This window comes from Pelodiscus sinensis, chromosome 19 (genome assembly GCF_049634645.1).
Source record: "Pelodiscus sinensis isolate JC-2024 chromosome 19, ASM4963464v1, whole genome shotgun sequence".
In the NCBI taxonomy this organism is placed as follows: domain Eukaryota; kingdom Metazoa; phylum Chordata; order Testudines; family Trionychidae; genus Pelodiscus; species Pelodiscus sinensis.
Genome location: NC_134729.1, coordinates 6310434 through 6328282, shown reverse-complemented (window position 1 = coordinate 6328282; position 17849 = coordinate 6310434). Strand labels below are relative to the sequence as shown.

The window sequence follows — 17849 nt, the reverse complement described above, 5'->3', positions numbered from 1 at the left end:
AATCTGACATTCTTTTTCACTGCTTGAACAAAAAGACATGAACTGAATGAGGTGTTATAGTCAACCCCCAAATGACATCAAAAGCAAAGTATGAGACACGTACGGCCCACTCAATTAGCCTCACTAGCACTGGAACTACAATTCACAGGTTCCCCCGCACCCTTTTTGTATTATAAATTTGGAGGCTCCCCCTTTTTTCTCTCCACTCTTTCTCTCTAGTCATCTAAGGAAGTGGGTTTTACCCACTATCACTCAGAATACTACATATATTTGTTAGCCTCTAAGGTACTATAGGACTACTCTTTTTTAAAACACTTATTTCATTAAACTAAATCTTAAATGTTACATAAGTGTTTCACATTTGCAATTCTTAAGTTGTTGGCGGATGGCCATCCTTGAACTCTTTTTTTAATTTTCAAATGTCATTAGCTTTAACAGACAAGGTCTCGAAATACTACATGTACAGTTTCCTTAAAACTTTTACAGTGAGCTCTCTTCCTCCCCACTCCCACTTTCATTTTGATACAGATCTGATCCCAGATTACCAAAAAAGCTAAGATTGACTGTACTTAATGTGCACTACATTTTGGAGTATGCCCCTTCGAAACAAGTATAGGATGAGGTTCCTTTGCGAAAGCGGAGTTATGCTGAGGTAAAATAAGGAATATTCTGACGCCATAAAAATGGCACTCACTGGTAACTGGCAACTCTATATTTCTGCTACTGCAGCTTTCTGTACTATGTACTTGGGTGATAGTTAACTAGGATTTGAATCTAATTAGACAAACTGTAAGTTAAACTTTTTTTCCCTAGCAACAGCCAACATCGCAAACAATTTGGGAATTTACTTGTTAAATCATACTTCCGCTAAGAGGAGGGCAGAGGGTCTTGAAATGATGCATTGCAAAGTTGAGCCACACTGCTCGTGACATATCCACAAATTCATCACATCACTCTCTCCCAATAAGCAGTTTTCCTTATGGGCTGTGTCTACACTGCACCCCTTTTCCGGAAAAGGGATGCAGATGAGACCAGTCGGAATTGCAAATGAAGCGGGGGATTTAAATATCCCCCCGCTTCATTTGTATAAACATGGCTGTTGTTTTTTTCCGGCTCGGGGCTTTGTCGGAGAAAAGCGCCAGTCTAGACGGGATCTTTCAGAAAAATAAAGCCTTTTCCGAAAGATCCCTTATTCCTCTTAAAATCAGGAATAAGGGATCTTTCGGAAAAGGCTTTATTTTCCGAAAGATCCTGTCTAGACTGGAGCTTTTCTCCGGCAAAGCCCCGAGCCGGAAAAAAGCGGCAGCCGTGTTTACACAAATGAAGGAGGGGATATTTAAATCCCCCGCTTCATTTGCAATTCCTACTTGTCTCATCTGCATCCCTTTTCCGGAAAAGGGGTGCAGTGTAGACACAGCCATGCTGTTTAGTTCTTGCAGCTAGATCCTGAACTGCTTACACTTGACACATTTTCCTTTTTCACACAGGGAACTAATTTCTTAAAATACTCCCAGATAGCGTCTCCTACACCCAGAAGCCATGACAGTTTTCCAATGGCAGAAGTGTAGAGAAATACAAAAAGCTGTGTGTGCTGAATATTGTTTTCCCTTTTTCTTTCCATTCCACTCCACTGCTCCTTTCTGTACTGCCTCTGTCCTTTCCTTTATAGACTCTCTGTCTTTAGACAATGCCTTTGCTAACTCAGCCGGACATGGCCCAGGTGCACCACCACAACACAGAACAAAGCCAATCCGGCGTGTCTGTCTTTGCACATGTTAGTCTGTATTTAAGACAATAAGTGTAGCATGTTTGTGATAAGGTTTAATTGTAACATTTTTAAATGAGAAATTTAGTATTTTACTGATTACTTTAAAAATCCAAACAAAAAAAACAACTATTTTTAATTCATTGACTTTTATCCACCTTGCATACTAAAGTCACTGCAAGGTGACAGTCTTTTTAGAGCAATAGCTCTTCTCACATACCTGGACCTTACTTTCCATGCCTTATGGGAGCATAATAAATTGATAGCAGGCTCCTTAGCGTTATGGTCAAGAAATGTTACATAGTCTTGTATTTTTCATCAGTTCATTTACTAGACACTGAGGAGCCCTTGGAATATAGCTCCACAGATCTACTCTTGGAGCAAAATCACATTTTAAATGGAAGCACTAGGAAAATTTGACCATCTCACCACAACTAAAGGCAGACACTAGCACACTTCTGTAGAGACTATTTTCTAACCCCCCCCCCAAAAGCCACACACAAACACACCACCACACACAGAATAGGAAGGGAGGGGTGGGAAGAGAAGCTGCAGGATGATCACCTACTTTGTGATACGATGTACTCATGATTACTTCCTGGTTTGGAAGCAGACATTTTGCAAGCACAGCAAATCCAAGCTGCACTGCCATTGGACAGACTTCAGATCAATCCATGCAGGCTACCCTCCTGTTGCAGTTTGAGCACAGCTCTTAAAAATCTGAAGGTGGCCAAGTCAATACATTCTAACTGTGCCAATTTCAGGTACTGGAGATGGTAACCACCTGGATATGTCTCCACCAAAGGCTGTTCTGAAGACCCCCTCCATTTAAATTTCACTGGTACAGTGTTCCAAAGGGACTGTTGTACAGTCCAAACCAGCACATGCTGACAACTTGGTGCCAAAACTTGTTTGCATAAGAATTTATGCTTACTTATTAACCACAAACATTCAAAACAAAAAAGCATACTAAGAGGTCCTGAAATGGTTGAGGTGAAAAAATAATCAAGGGGGAGGAGAATATCGAAGGAATAACTGTGAAGATTAAACCTAATGTTCATCCTGAAGCCAAAAGTTCCTTTGTTGAAGCATGCCCCATGCTGTCTTACAATACAAGTAAGGATGTTCCGAATTTGCATGTTTCAATAGCTAAGCGATGACGTCTGTTCCAGGTGTGGTTACTTCCAGTAAGATGAAAAAAAACCTGAACATTTCCAATTCCTTAGAGCAGAAAAGTTGCCCAATAAGGAAGAGACTAAGAGCCTCTTCCCATGACCAGCAGCATTTTTTCTAAGTCACTGCGTTGAAGGGTACTGAAATGTGGCCATTACCATTACCATAATATTTGACAAAGTGGAGGGAATTCAAAGAACAGTAACAAAAATTATTGGGGGGTGGAGGGAGATTTGAAGAGCTAAATACATAAAGCTCAACCAAGAGGATTAACAGGAGAGGCAATAGCCTAGATTTGAACACTGAAGTGTGTAAATAAAATGGGAAAAAGTCATTCAGTAGTGCAGCATTATCAACTTAATATTAACTAACAGTAAGTAAAATCAAGCTTAAGGAACAGCCTGTTCCTGCACCCTTCCCCCTGGCCAGACACCATACACCCACCCTGCTCCTGCACCCTCCCTATAGACTACACACTGCACCTTCCCTTGTTCTTGCCCTCTAACACCTTACTCTCAGCCTGCTCCTGCACCCCCATGTCCTGCCCAGATCATACACCTTCACGCCCTCCTACCCAGATCCTGTACCTTTTCCCCTAACCCACTCGCTGGCAATCCTTTCCCACACACTGAACCCCTCACTTTTGTCCCCATCCCAGAGCCTAGCTGGGGGGGGGGGGTCCACAAAATCCACTAACCCCAGGAGATTAAATCTGGCCTATGGGAAGCCCTAAATTTGGCCTATGGGAAGCCCTGAACCTCAGTCCTCCTTGTCCTTCATCCTGTGGGACTGGACCACCAGAGAAGTGAGGTGTCTCAGTTAGGGGCCACATTAGCGAAGGTTGTGGGATTTTGCAGAGGGATTTTTTTTGTTTGTTTCTAGTGTGCGTGGTCCTCATCTGATTTTTCTGTGGATTAGTGGCCCCAGATCCAAAGATTCCCCACTCCTGCCATAAATAAAGAAAACATTGAAACCTTTTGTTTAGGTAAATTAATATTTTACTTTATTTAAAATGAAGTTTGATAAACTAACATGCGAAAGTTAAAATGCTTCATCTGTTTAACAATTTAAATTAATATTTTCTTTCTTACTGGTTAAATTAAATTGTTCTCCCTAGCTTCAGCACTAACAAAATGGCTGGGCCATAATTACGAAATTAACGGTGAGTTACCATTAGCAACTGGTGGTCTGTAGAAAGGTTTGCATTGAGCCAGGTGGCCCTTAGGCCAAAATGTTTGAGAACTGCTGCTCTAGGACAGTGTCTCAATCTTTTTTAATAAGTACCCCTTTTTCAAACAAATAAAATAAGTACTCCCAGCCCCTCCACTCTCACCCAATGCCCCTCCGATCCCCCAGAGCCAGGCACCAGACATATGGTAACTCTACCTTTGAAGTGCCTGCTTCTGCCACCCAGCCCTGCCTTGGCAGCTTGTCTGCAGGGAGCAAGTGGCCCTCCAGCGCCAGGCTCACTGCATGGGGCTGTACACTCCCACCTCAGCCCAGCACCCCTGTTGCGTGGTGCCCGGAAGCAACTGCCCCCCCACACACTGCGCCACTGATGCGGGGAGGGGACGTCCTGTGGAGCAAAGCTTATTGTGCCATTTCACCACCTTTTAGCTCCTCTCCGCAGCGCTATGGGGAAGGGTTGTACTGGGCAGCTGGCAGGGGTGGGAGTAATGCGCATCTCCAGGTTCAGCCGCCCTCTCTGCTGGAGCACCCTAAGGAGGCTGCCGGAGGGAAAACGAACTAGAAGAGGCGGCTGTGGAAGTGATTTTTTTTCTCCCCGCCCAAACCTGCCCCCCAACTAAGAACTGCCCTGGCTCTCATCAGAGCTGCCACCGCCATGCACTTTTCCCAGCAGTGCTGGGGCTCATGTGCAGAGCAGCTGTTAACATTCAGGCATGTGCCTCCGACCATTCAATTTGTCAGGCACGTCCGCCGCCCCCTCCCCAATCTCCTTTGCAAGGCAAAATCCTGGACATTTTTTGCCAAATTTCACGTGTTGATGTGTCCCCCTAGACTTCTCACATAAGGGTACGCGTACTACCAGTTGAGAAGCACTGCTCTAGTAGAACAGGGTCCAGGTTCAAAGCCTGCATTACTGCCCTTCCCATCCCAACCTCTGCATCAGACAGTCCTAGCTCCTTAGCTAATCACATAAGCTTTGGACTCAAGGGCTGTGGCACCACAGGCAATCAGTCCCAGAATTCCAGGCAACACCATAGGGATCAATGCACAGCACCCTATTGATTTTGGGGAAGGAGAAAAAAATAAGGTCAGAAAACTGGTAAAACTTGATTTCCACTTCTGTGAACCCTCAGTTACCTGCATCTTCAGAAGCCTTTTATATCTGCACTTGAAAGGGAATCCTCTGAACTGTCATTCATGCTAAAATTCAACACTCTGCGCGGGGGTCTCAACAAAGACTCTAATTATCTTACCCATTACAAAGATAGCTTCCCCAATTATCACCTCTAATACCATTAGCTCACAGACATTTACCTTCCCCCCCTTCCCCCGACACCCCCTTCTGTTCTGAAATGTGATTTGTCCTTTTCATATGTGTTCATTTTTTTTAAATTGTATCCTTTGGTATATATGGTTGTGACTATTTTCTTCCATTATTTGATCTGAGGAAGTGGGTCTGGCCCACGAAAGCTCATCATCTAATAATCCATCTTGTTAGTCTTTAAAGTGCTACATAGTCCTGTATTTTGTTTAAAGCAGTGGTCACTCATCTGTAGATCGAGTTCTACTGGTAGATCTTGGAGCCTCTGAGGGTGATCTTCACTGGTTTGGCCAAGAGGCGATCAAATTCTGGCACTTCAACTGCTCCTCCCCTCACTGCTGTCCCTCCTCCCCACCTCCACGTGCCGGGTAGGGAACGAAGAGGAGGGGTGCTGATGTCAGGGTGCCCCCACTCTCACTCTGTAGTCTGTCTCCACAGAATGGAGGGGGGCACAATAAGGCTTGGGATGGAAGGAGTTTGCTGGCTGCTTTTGAAAGTGGTGCAGGGCTAGCGCAGGGGTGAGCCTGCCTTAGCCCCACTGCATCACCTGTGGTAAGCATTGTCCAGCTGGAGCCTGCATCCTGAACCCCTGTCCCAGTCATAAACCCCTCCTGTACCCCAAGCCTCTGCCCTGGCCCTGAACTCCCCTCCCCCCAACCCAAACTCCCTTACAGAGCCTGTACCCAGAACCCCTTTCTGCACCCCAACTCCCTGCCCCAGGCTCAGCTCAGAGCAACTCCAAATCCCCTAACGTTCCAAATCTCTTAACCCAAGACCAGAGTCTACACGCCAGCCCTCTGCCCCGCCTGATGAAAGGGAGGAAGAAGGGGGACGGAGGGAGGATGGAGTGAGCAGGGGCAGGGCCTTAGAGAAGGGGCACAAAGGAGGGAGGGCAATGATATTTCGATGTGAGGTAGATCCTGGATTGCAGTTAAATTTAAAAAAGGATCTTGTGTTTAAAAAGGTTGGAGATCACTGCTTTAGAGTGACAAGTGGGTTCTAGAACAAATTCTCATCTATCACGAACGAACACCTCTATTCTGCAGGTCTGAGCAGACAAGACTGGCTGGAACAAGTTCTAGTCAATAGCCAGGCTTTGTTAGTCTCTGGGGTGGTCCCAAAAGAGTTTCTCCAAACACTAAGATGATTTTACAAACTACAGCATATTAAACCAAGCGAGTGAAAGTCAGGATTCAAGTGAACAATCTTCCCCATAATTATAGGATGGAATTTTGTAGAAACTTTTTAATTTATGGATTTAATAAATGGATGTATAATGCTTACAGCAGGATGACACATGAAACTTGACTTTGTTTAAAGACTTATTCCACGTGCGAATACAGTCCAGGCCTGTACACGGGGAGGGTGCAAAAGCCTGCCTCCCCGGCTCCCTCCCATGATCCCCGAAGTAAGCATGCTCCATCCGAAAGCCCGCCTCCCCGCCATGATCCCTCAAGTAAGCATGCTCCATCCGGCCAGGGGAAGACAGGAGCAGCACGCTGCCTGAGCCTCCTTCCCCCATGCTCTGGCCTGCCAGGGGAAAGCTGGGGCTTATTTCCCCACTTACTAGGGGGAGGAGAGGGATTATGGCGAGTGCATTCACACCCTCATGGTCCACATTTACAAAAAAAGCACACACACCCCTCCAGAAATTCCTGCGTACAACAGGTCTGCAGTCAGTCAGGGATTGATATTAATTCTAAATCAGCCAGCCAGTTAAGTTTTGATCAGGGACAATGTCTAGTTAGTACTTCACCTTGAATATTCATTGCCTTAGAACTAGGGATGTTAAGGACTAGTCAAGTAATCGACTGTCCGATAAATATTTGCTTATCGGATAGTAAGTCGATCCCCCCCCTCCCTTGCTGCTTCTATCAGATAGAGGCAACAAAGGGGGCGAGGGGGTACTTCAAAGTGCCAGTGCTGCACAACTGAGCCTGGGATCAGCTGTGCAGCACTGCCGCAGGAAGAGCCTGGGGTCAGCTGGGGACTTCCCAGCTGATCCTGGGCTCCAGCGCAGCATCTCCAGCACGGCAGACCCCAGCTGTGACCCAAGCTCCGCTTGGCATTTCAAATTGGCAGCACTGCATGGAACCCAGGGGGTCAATGGGGAACTCAGTCTCCTCCTGACTCCCGACTCCAATCTGCACTGCCACTTTGAAATGCCCAAGAGCCTCTGCTGGGGACTCTTGTACATTTCAAAGCTGGCAGGCCACGTGCAGGCTGTAGTTAGCAGGACTTCCCACTGGCGCCAGGCTGCACACAGAAGTGCCTATCGACTAGTCGATGGAAATTCCATCCACTATTCAAATAGTCAATTAACTGTTACTCAACATCCTTACTTAGAACTCATACTATTTTTTCACAGTGTGGCAGTGTCAGGGTTACACTGAAAACCCAGTGATCACTGCTCATTCGCCATATAAGGCCTGTCAGAGGAGCAGCCCTTTTGGGTGAGGGATGGATGGGAGAAATTGGTAGAGTGTGATACAATGTGCTTCCCAGTCCAGGACTGATAGTGTTGCCAGTTGGTCATTGACACACACAAAATACTTCAGGTTGCGACTGTGCTACTAAGCCAAACCTCAGAGACCGTCTATGCCCAGCTACAATTTTTAAGGGCCAAGTTTAAAATCCCTGAAAAGGGTTATAAGAAAACTCTAAATTAAATTCTGAGTGGATTTCATATTACTGATGTCAGTCTCTTGACACTTGCCAAACTATGTACTCTGAGTCATCTTTGCATAGGTAGGGCAGACAACACTTGTGTTCACAGGATGAACAGTTAATTACTCAAACTACTTGCTTATAAAATCTTGTCCCATGACACAGTGGAAGTCAGTGAAATTAGCCTGGAAGGGCACTTTTTAGCACAGAAAGGGAGTACGTAGTGAAGCCCATTTGATAGCAAGACAATTAGCAGCAAGATTCTTTCATACACAAATCATTTTGCACTAAATTCCTACAGACATCAAGGCCTTGCAACTTCAAATCTGCTGTGGTCAAAGGGGAACCTCTCAGTGCAAGTTCAAGGGTGCATGAGTTCTAGATATGCCTCACCACATAAACAAGGCCTTGTCTAGACCCAGAGATCTGTCTCAATTATATAGCCATCACTAATGTAGCTGCTTTTGTGCAAACCCCAGAATCAGTAGACCAGGCCACTATTTGCACTGGAATAATGCCTGTTTATACACGGGTATAGCCAAAGAAAATTACATTTACAAGAGTCTCTCATCACCAGTTAGTCTGCTTCCTCCCTCCCAAGGAAACAACTAAACAAGGGGCAGTCAAAGGGCATAGCTGAGATTTGGGTGTAAATTTAACCCATGCACTAAAATATACCCTTCTTCGCCATACAGAACAACTCGTTAAAAGAGGATCAGTATCTCCAAGCTTTGTACCTTGCACATTTACATGTAACATACCTGTGTTTTACAGATTAAGCCTGCAGTTTAATATTAGCTGAAAACTGATATGCTCTAAACAGGAAGCATCTAATAAAGCTGCATTTCACTTTCAGTGAACTCTATTATGTCATCTTGCATTTTCACTCTGGTTTATATGTACAATTCAGTGGAATATTGACAGCAGATAAATTTGTTTAAAAATGCATCTTAATTGTTTAAAAATCAACTGACTTTTCTTGTGTAATTTTTAATTTGTTTAAGGTCAGACCATTTACAGGGAAATCCTGTTACCAAAATGGAGGAGGCCAGACAACTGTGGTAACAGAAAGAATAGCAAGGGAAGTTGAAAGTATACAGGCATGTTTAAATAGCACACCTTGTTTTAAACACATTCATACTTATCTTTGATAGTCATAATTTTGACTTCCGGCAGGTAATGCATGTCTTTCATTAGAAGAGACCACGCCTTTAGCTGTGGTCACATCAGTATTAAAACAATCATGACTCATTCCAACAAACATTTCTTCCATAATGGGAGCAATCCCAGTAAAGTTCTTCTCAAAACTGAAGCAAAGCAGCTTGCTTGATCTTGAATGGCTACAGAGTGCATGCATGCACATACACAAAATGAAAGTTGTCAAGGAGATGTTAACAGATCTGTGTTTTTCCCATATTCCTATTTTGTTTAAAGTCATGTTTCTAAAGCATCCGTGCTACTTCCTTAGTCACCTCCAGATAATACATTCAAGACCACTTCCTATAAGTAATATTCATATATTACTATGATTATTAGTTGACTGTTTATACAAACATGTCCTATGCTGCATAATAAAGACATTCTCTGCCCCAGAGATTCACAATCTAAAGGACACACACAGGGCATCCAGAGAAATGTGGCTAATAGAGAGGTTATATTTCCCAGCAACAATGTGTGTACTCCAAATTTATTTGCCACCATAGTCCTGCCGTAGAGTCATGTGCCCAGCTGCATCGTTATGGAATCATTTCAAGCAGCATTTGCCTGATAGAAGGCATCAGAAATTCCCTCGAGCTACAAATTCCACAGGGAGAGTATATAAATAACGTGCCTCAAACTCCTTTCTATCTGCCTGCCTGGCTCTCAGTACTAACTTTATCCCTGCTCCATTCAAATCTTGCTGTAAATAATTTACATGCATTCGTTAAAGATTAAAAGTGTTTTATTTTAGTTTGTCAACTGTTTTGTTGTATTTGTAAGTGTAGTTCTCAGTCCCCATCTGTTTTGCCCAACCTGGTTGACTAGCCTTAAGAAGACTTGCAATACCAAGAACAGGGATTTAAGAAATGTTCCTCTTAAACCATAAATTGAATTCAGTCACAGACCACAATGAGAACTTCTTTAGGCATGTTGTGGGAAGGCATTTGAGTGAAAGATGTAACAACTACAAGGCTGCCTTTAAAAGGGCTCCAGAGGACCATAAAACTAAGCCATTAGCTTCATCCTGCAAGAGACTGTGGGAGTAGACGAGTGTGGAAGATACGCCCTTTCAAAGTTAGTCTCCCAAGAATAATTAGCCAAGCTGATGGCATTATCACCTTGGAACAGTATCCCATCAAAACATGCGTCTGGGATGGAGGCAAGGAAAGCACCCCAATTGCTCCCTCTTTGGACCTGCTAGAGGAAGTTATCTGAAGTTCTCTGGCGTAATCTCCACAAACAACAAGCCGTCACTGGCATGGAAACTAGGGATGTTAACGACTAGTCGACTATCTTTTAAGCAAATACTTATTGGATAGTCGCCATGCTGGTCGACTAGTTGCTTCCCCTCTTCCCCCCCACCCCCAAGCTACCTCTATCAGAAAAAGGCAGCAAGGGGGAGGGAGAGAAGGGGTGCTTCAAAGCGGCAGCGCTGCGTGGAGCCTGGGGCCAGACCCCGGGGGCTCCACGTGGCGCTGCTGCGTTTAAATGCCACATGCAGCCCAGGGCCAGCTGGGAGTCCCCAGCTGGCCTCGGCTGCATGTGGTGTTTCAAAGCAGCAGCACCGCACCGCCTGGCATCTCCCGCTGTCCTTGGGCTCTATGTGGCGCAGCTGCATTGAAATGCTGTGGGAAGCACAGAACAAGCAAGTCACCCACTGGCCCCATGCTCCCCACAGCACTTTCACCTTTGAAGTGTAGCAATAGTCCTGGAGCTTAACTATTCGATTAGGGATGTTAAAATTTTGATTATTTGGCTAACGAAAACCAGAGTTCTGGAGTGAGATGGTACCATCTATGGAGCCAGAGGGCTCGTGCTTCCTATCAGATCCCAGGTTCTTAGTATGAACTCTCTAAACTGAGAAAAGCAGGTTTCTTGCCACACCACAGCAATGCCACCTCAAGAGAAACTAGCTCAGACTCAGGAAAATCTGGCTTGAACAGGACTAAACAGGGTACACGAAGTGAGGAAAGTCCAAGTCTATACAATATTACAGGTTTAGTGAATACATTATTTTTTTATATAAAGATACCTAGAACTCTGAAATGGTTTTGTAGAGTGTTAGACAATCGCTCACACTAAGCCATTAAAAATAAAACATTCTTGCAAAAATTCATCTTGAGGTCAAGTAGAATGGGAGGGAGAAAGGTCTAAATGCACTAATAAACTAGCATTTTTATCACTGTAGAATAATGGATGAGTCGATTTGGAGCCTGGTAGGTTCTCACAACAGTTTTGCAAAGGTGGGGTAGAAAATGGTGCATCAGCTTCACTATTTACATTAAAACCACTGTAAATTGAAACTTGACATTTATTGTAGTCGAATAAAATCCATATTATTTATTTATATATATGCTGGAAGATCTAGAAAAATATTTACACATAGTAGGGATGTGAAAGTGTAACCATGTACATGGTTAACCTATGAACCTGGGCTCATGGGTTAACCTTCATGGTTACACACAAGCTCCTGGTACATGCAGGAAGTCTGCTTAAAAGCTGGATCCCTCTGAGGAAGAGCTCCTGGGGAGCTGTCTGCCCTCCCCCCACCATGTGTAAATGCTAAAATGCCTAGTGGTTACACAGTTAAACAATCATTTTAACATTCCTAATACACAGATTTGACTCCTTATTTAACTGCCTCAAGGAAGGTTTGTTTTGAAAGACATTTATGTTGACATGTCTGCAAAAAAGAAAACATCTGCTGTAACAGCTCATTAGTTAATAGCAAAAGGGACATCAGAGCTGAGCAGTGGGAACAAGTAAGATCAGACGCAGAGCAGGGGTATGTATTGATGATATCCACCAATTCATTACCCAAAGTGGATAATGAATATTTAAAATCTAAATAAAATATAAAAGTTTATTTTTCTGGTGATAAGCTACAACAGTTAAACGCAGTGTTGTGGTAGCCATGTTGATCCCAAGCTATCAGAGAGACATATGGGTCAGGCAGTATCTTGTATCCGACCAACTTCTGATACAGAGACAAGCTTTCATGCTTACACACAGCTCTTCTTCATATCGACAATTACAGGCACTATATGCACGTTCAAGTTTTAAGTATATTGCTCAGTGTTATTTTGTCTTTATACTCACAGAAAGATACTAGGATTTTAGAAGTTAATTTGGTTATAATCTAAATAGTAATTTACCAGGATTACTGCTCATTACATCATTATTCAATTAAAAAAATCAATAGCTGGGCATTTAACAAAACAAGAGATACAAAACACCAAGCCACTTGGCTGGATTTTAAGATATGGCACCACAGAATGCAGAAGCAAATGTCTCCCTGCCAGTTTTTTGATCTACAGAAACTTAGAAATCCACAGGAACTACAATAATGGCTCCAAAGTCCTAAATAGTTATGGCTTGTAATGACAGCTTTCTGGGAATGGCACTCATGACTCCCGTTTTAAACAGGATATTAAAAAAACCCTAGATTTAAGAATCAGAGTAGTACAAGCATTTGCTGTTAAGACCAAACAAGTGATGCAATAAACATTTGTGTTAATCAGCAGGAACGTATTCAAATATGAGAAGCCATTTAACTTACTGAATAAGGGACTTATTTTCACATGAAGTGTCCTTTGGTAAAAGACTCAGACATCTGCATCAACACAAATACCTGATTCTGCCTGAGGCTCAGAGACTCAAGACTGTTAACTGTCTCGCTACCAAGCTACTGGCTTCATTGCCAATAGCACACTGAAGTAGCCGTAACTACCACAACCTCTCATTAAGCTTTTTCATGTTTGCCAAGTTGCAAGCTCCTATAGGAATAAATTTTGCCTGTCCAACTGAAATACTCAGGACGTTCAATTAAAAGTTGAATGTGTAAACATTACATTTTGAACCAATGCTGTTTCCTTAAAAATATCAGGCTAATTATTATAAATTTGAGTCACATTCTACTGGACTACAGGGAGCACTGCACATCACAAAAGCCACAACAGCCACTAGAAGATCATCCTTTAAAAAAGTTACAGTGGTTGAATGCTGACTGACAAGTTGGCCAAGTTAAAACAGATACATCTGCTGAATCTTTCATTTTCTAACAGAAGTTTATTAGCACAGAGATAGTAGGAATTGTAGAAAAATTCCTACTACTCAAGGAAGAAGAACAACAGAATTACAGGTGCTCCTACAGTGATAAAGATACTAGCTGTGATGCTGTTTGAAGGAGACAAATTAAGATTCTGTTCTTATCACCACAACAGCAGAAATCTCTCTCTAGGGATCTACTTGAAAAATTCTTTGCAGGTCCATCAGCAAAAGTAATAGAGCGAAGGCACTGCTCAAGAAGCTCACAGATCATAACATCGGTGTACTACAAAAACACAGTAATAAGAACTAAAAGTTATCTCCCATTTGAGAAAGGGTCTTTGGACTCACTACAGACTTATCCTATAATTAGTGGAAAACAACGCAAAGTGTGCATTCAGATAATTAGATCTGGAGACAGCACAAACATAATATAGGACAAACCATTTACTGCACTATTTCCTGGGATTGGGGCAGGTCATCTTGAAGAAAAAAAATGGTGGTTTTTTTTCTTCTTGTTTTTGAAGATAAGCTTTCAATTCAAAATTGAGAACTATTCCTTGATTACTTCTCTCACACAAAGAAGCCCACAGTAGAGGACGACAGGTGGCTATTAATAAGTCAATGGAGATAACTACCTTGTAGTTTTCTATGTAAGGTTATCAAATTAGGATGTGGCCTACAGCCATAGCACACCAAGATACTGTCATCCACACGAGTACTAAAGCTGAAAAAGGATAACACTAAACATTCTCCTCCTCCATCCCTTTTAATTGTGCTAAGAAGCTTGTAACAGTCAAATAATTACTACTAGGACTTTTTTTCTTAAACTGCATTTCAAAGAGTTTCGCCTAGTATTAAAGGATATTTGGAAAGGGTATGAAGATTGTACCATGCCCTTGACTAAACATTTGTTAGAAGCCAATATAAAAGAGGCTTTCCGTCACATATTGAGGTGCAAGAAGATAGTTACTTTTTCAAATAAATGAGTGACACCTTTCATTGCTGGATATTCAATACCGCATAGGACAAAACATATGATCAAATCATTTATATTATGAACTTAATGAAATCTGGTTACAGGCTGAGTAAAAACATCACTGAAATTGATAAACACGAACTGGCCATTCAATTCAGCATTAGTTTATTCTCACAATAATATTAAGATAAAAGGTTTTGCTGAGGACTGCTTTGGGTAGGTGCTGTGGAAGGTTTGTGGGAAGAAAAAAACAGACAAACTGGAAAAGAGAGAGTGAAAGATAGCTGGAAAGAACAGCTTAAATAATGTAGCTGACCCTGAAAGAAACCCAGGGAGAAGTTTGTGGGGGTAGGGAACAGGCTTTTTGGTGCAGTGAGTTACAAAAAATAGAAGAGAGGGGAAAATGAAGAACTGTTTTCTGCTTATTTCGTTTTGCGTTCAGACACAATTAGCCTCATTAACACAGGTCCTACAACTGACAGGTACTTCTGTTGTTATCCATATAACTTGATTTCTGTTATTTGCCCAGGAAAGCTCATGAATCTATCTATTTTGGTTAGTCTCTAAGGTGTCACAGGACCACTCGTTTTTAAAGTTGCAAATTAACAGGGATCTCTCTCTAGGATTCTATATGTTCTTTGTAAATAAAGAAGGCATTAAAAAAATACCTATCGCCAATTTCTACTTCCAATTAGAACTACCTACTACATCCCAGCTTTTTTTGGCTAGCCATTAAGTTCAAAAGGGGTAAAGAGGCAAAAACCATTTTTGTGCTGTGGTGAATGGAGAGGTGCCAAACCTAACAAGATTACGCAGTTGTAGGAAGTGTATACACAGCAAAAGTTCTCAGGGGCTGTGGGTTCGATGACTGCAACAACATACCTTTAGACCAGCAGCACCATCTTTTAGGGTTATTTTAAAAACGAGCTAACGCAAGCCCCGGGGGAGAAGGGGGGGGGGTCGCACATCCAGCTTTCATTCCCAACATTTCCAAGAGTAACTGCGGACACGAGTAGCGCCCTCCTCCGTGTCTGGCTGGGCGAGTCGGTTTCCAGCAGCCGGGGTGAATCCGGGGCATGGAGTTTTGAGCCAGCTTTGCAGGCACACCCACGGCTCGCAAGACACACGCCAGCGGGGCTCCATGCGCCTCCGGCAGGTGCACAGGTGCGGCTCCATCTCCCACCGAGCCGCCCCACCACTCCCTCCTCCCGCACCCGCGGGAGCCCGCGGAGCAGCAGCCCGCAGGAGGGAGCCCAGCCCAGGTGAGCGCCCCGGGGTCCTGCACCCGCTGTCAAGAGCCCGACCCGATAGAGACGGGAGGGAGAGATCCAGACCCGACCCTCGCCCCGCAGCGAACCTGCCGGCTCCCGCAGCAACCCACCTGCGCCGCGCACCTGTCGCTCGCTGCTGCTGCAGACGGCGGCCAGCAGCCGTGGCAGCTCCGCCAGGGAGAACAGCATTGGCCACGCCCCCTCCCGGGCTGGCCACGCCCCAGCGCGGTGGCCACGCCCCCGTTCCTTGCCCGGGTCCTCCTGCACGCATGCACCCACTGCCCCAGCACTCCCTCAGTGCGCATGTCAATTCCCCCTAGTCCAACCTTGGCAAAACTTCTAGCACATGCGCACTGGGCTCTCCTCGTTCTGTTCCTCCCCCCTTTCCTCGCAGGGAATGGAGTGTCCCCTGGCTGCCTGCAGCCTGAGCCTAGAGCGGAGCAGGAGGCTGCTGGGTCCAAGGCTCTGCTCACAGTGGCTCCAATCGTGGGCTCAAGCAGCCCTGGAATGGTTTGCACAGACAGACCCACTGGCCTTACAGCCAAACCAGGAGGCAGCGACCTGCCTGCAGGGGGGTATTTTTGCACTGGTGTAGACAGTGGGATCTGGGGAAATTGACACACAGTTCCCATTTCTGCCACAGATTCCCTGTGTGACTTTGGGCCAAAGTCTTAGGTGAGGTACCTTTAACTGGAGCAACTTCTGTGGGTGGGAGGAAGTTTTTGAGCAACACAGCTCTTCTCCAGGCACACAAACTATGCCCCCATTTCCCCACCTGTAAAATGGGGATAATTCTATTTCTTTTTTTTCCCTCATTCTTCATCTTGTCTGTTGTGATTTCTGCACAAAAACAATCTGTGTGTGAGGCAATACCCAGCACCATGGAGACTCCACATGCAACCACAATGTAAATAATAGTAATACCATATACCGTAAGGAATGGTGCTGCAGTGCCTGATAGTAGTAACCTGGAATAAAGACGATGTCCCACTTTTTAGCTGTTGGTTCTCTCACTTCTAGGAGGCAACATTGAGAGTGGAAAAAATGCACATCAGAGAAAATTAAGGCTGAGTGATTGTTTAGCCAACTGCATGCCCTTCATTTTCTGCTTGTCAGTAGATAGTTCTCCAGCAGCCAAACCAGATAATCTGCATTCCTCTCCCTACTAATCACTGAGATGTTGGCAGTTTCGCTTATCTTCATTAGTATGGTATGAGTGCACTCTCTCTTCAGCCAGTGGAGTGGCTCCTCTAGATGATTGTCTCTGTAACAAACCGTGGTATAGCTTTTCTCTGCTCTTTACCTCTAATACTTTATACTCTGTGGGCTATAAATGGAAAGTCCCAAATCAATTGGCATCCTGCTCCAAATCAGCTGGCACTAACTGCCATCCTGGTTGGGAGTCTAAGATGGCCTTCCTCTTGTGGAAATTCTGGGTCCATTTCTGATTGTCCCAGGTCTGCATAACAATGTGATTCCACCACTCTATGCTTAGCTGTCTTCACTGTTCCATATCTGCATGCAGCTTGCAGGAAATGCTTAGAAGGGAACAACCCCACTTTCTCAGGCTGCTGCCAAATGACCCCACCTACCTCATGCTCTGTCTGCCTCCTGGTTCCAAAATGATAATTACATTAATGCCAACAGTTACAACAGGTCATTGTTTTGAGTTGGATCCCTGCCTCACCTTTGTCTGGAACCGAGGCCAAGGAAAGAAGTCTAGATCATGCCAAACTGGAAGCAAGTTTACTTTCTGGATTGGCAAATGAAGAGAATGTCCACAGAGGAGCCCGCGAAGGACACACAAGTTCTCCCACAATACACTGCAAAATTAATGTGATGCAGCTTAGTGCATGCTGAGAAACAGAGGACGTAACTGAAAAAGTCAGAATGCCTCACATAAGTGTATTCAGCATCAGTGTGGATGCAACAACTCCAATATGCTTTGCGGTGGGATTGCTCAGACTGTAGTGCAGACATAGCCTAAGATGAAGCTTTCAAGGATAGTGATATTTCTTTTACACACACAAGAAAATCCACCCCCCAAAAAAAATCTTTGTTAACTTAGACTTAAATTTGTTGAAGAAATTAATATAACGTAAACAATACAGAAGACAGAATATTGCTAGCTTGTTTACATTAATTACCATTACAGTAATATCAGTATTGCAATGTGCACCTTACATAGTCAAGTAACAACCTGAACTCTGACACAGAAGATAGACACATCACCAATTA

The 17849-nt window shown here is 44.0% G+C and overlaps 1 protein-coding gene across 1 annotated transcript in view; it reads right to left on the bottom strand.

Moving 5' to 3' along the window:
• Positions 1-15869, bottom strand: part of LIMA1 (LIM domain and actin binding 1) — a 49981-nt gene extending 34112 nt beyond the window's left edge. The window contains exon 1 of the mRNA XM_075902053.1: positions 15722-15869. Coding sequence (XP_075758168.1) covers positions 15722-15800 — 79 coding nt within the window. The 5' untranslated portion in view covers positions 15801-15869. The remainder of the gene's footprint in view (positions 1-15721) is intronic.
• Positions 15870-17849: the final 1980 nt, after the last annotated feature.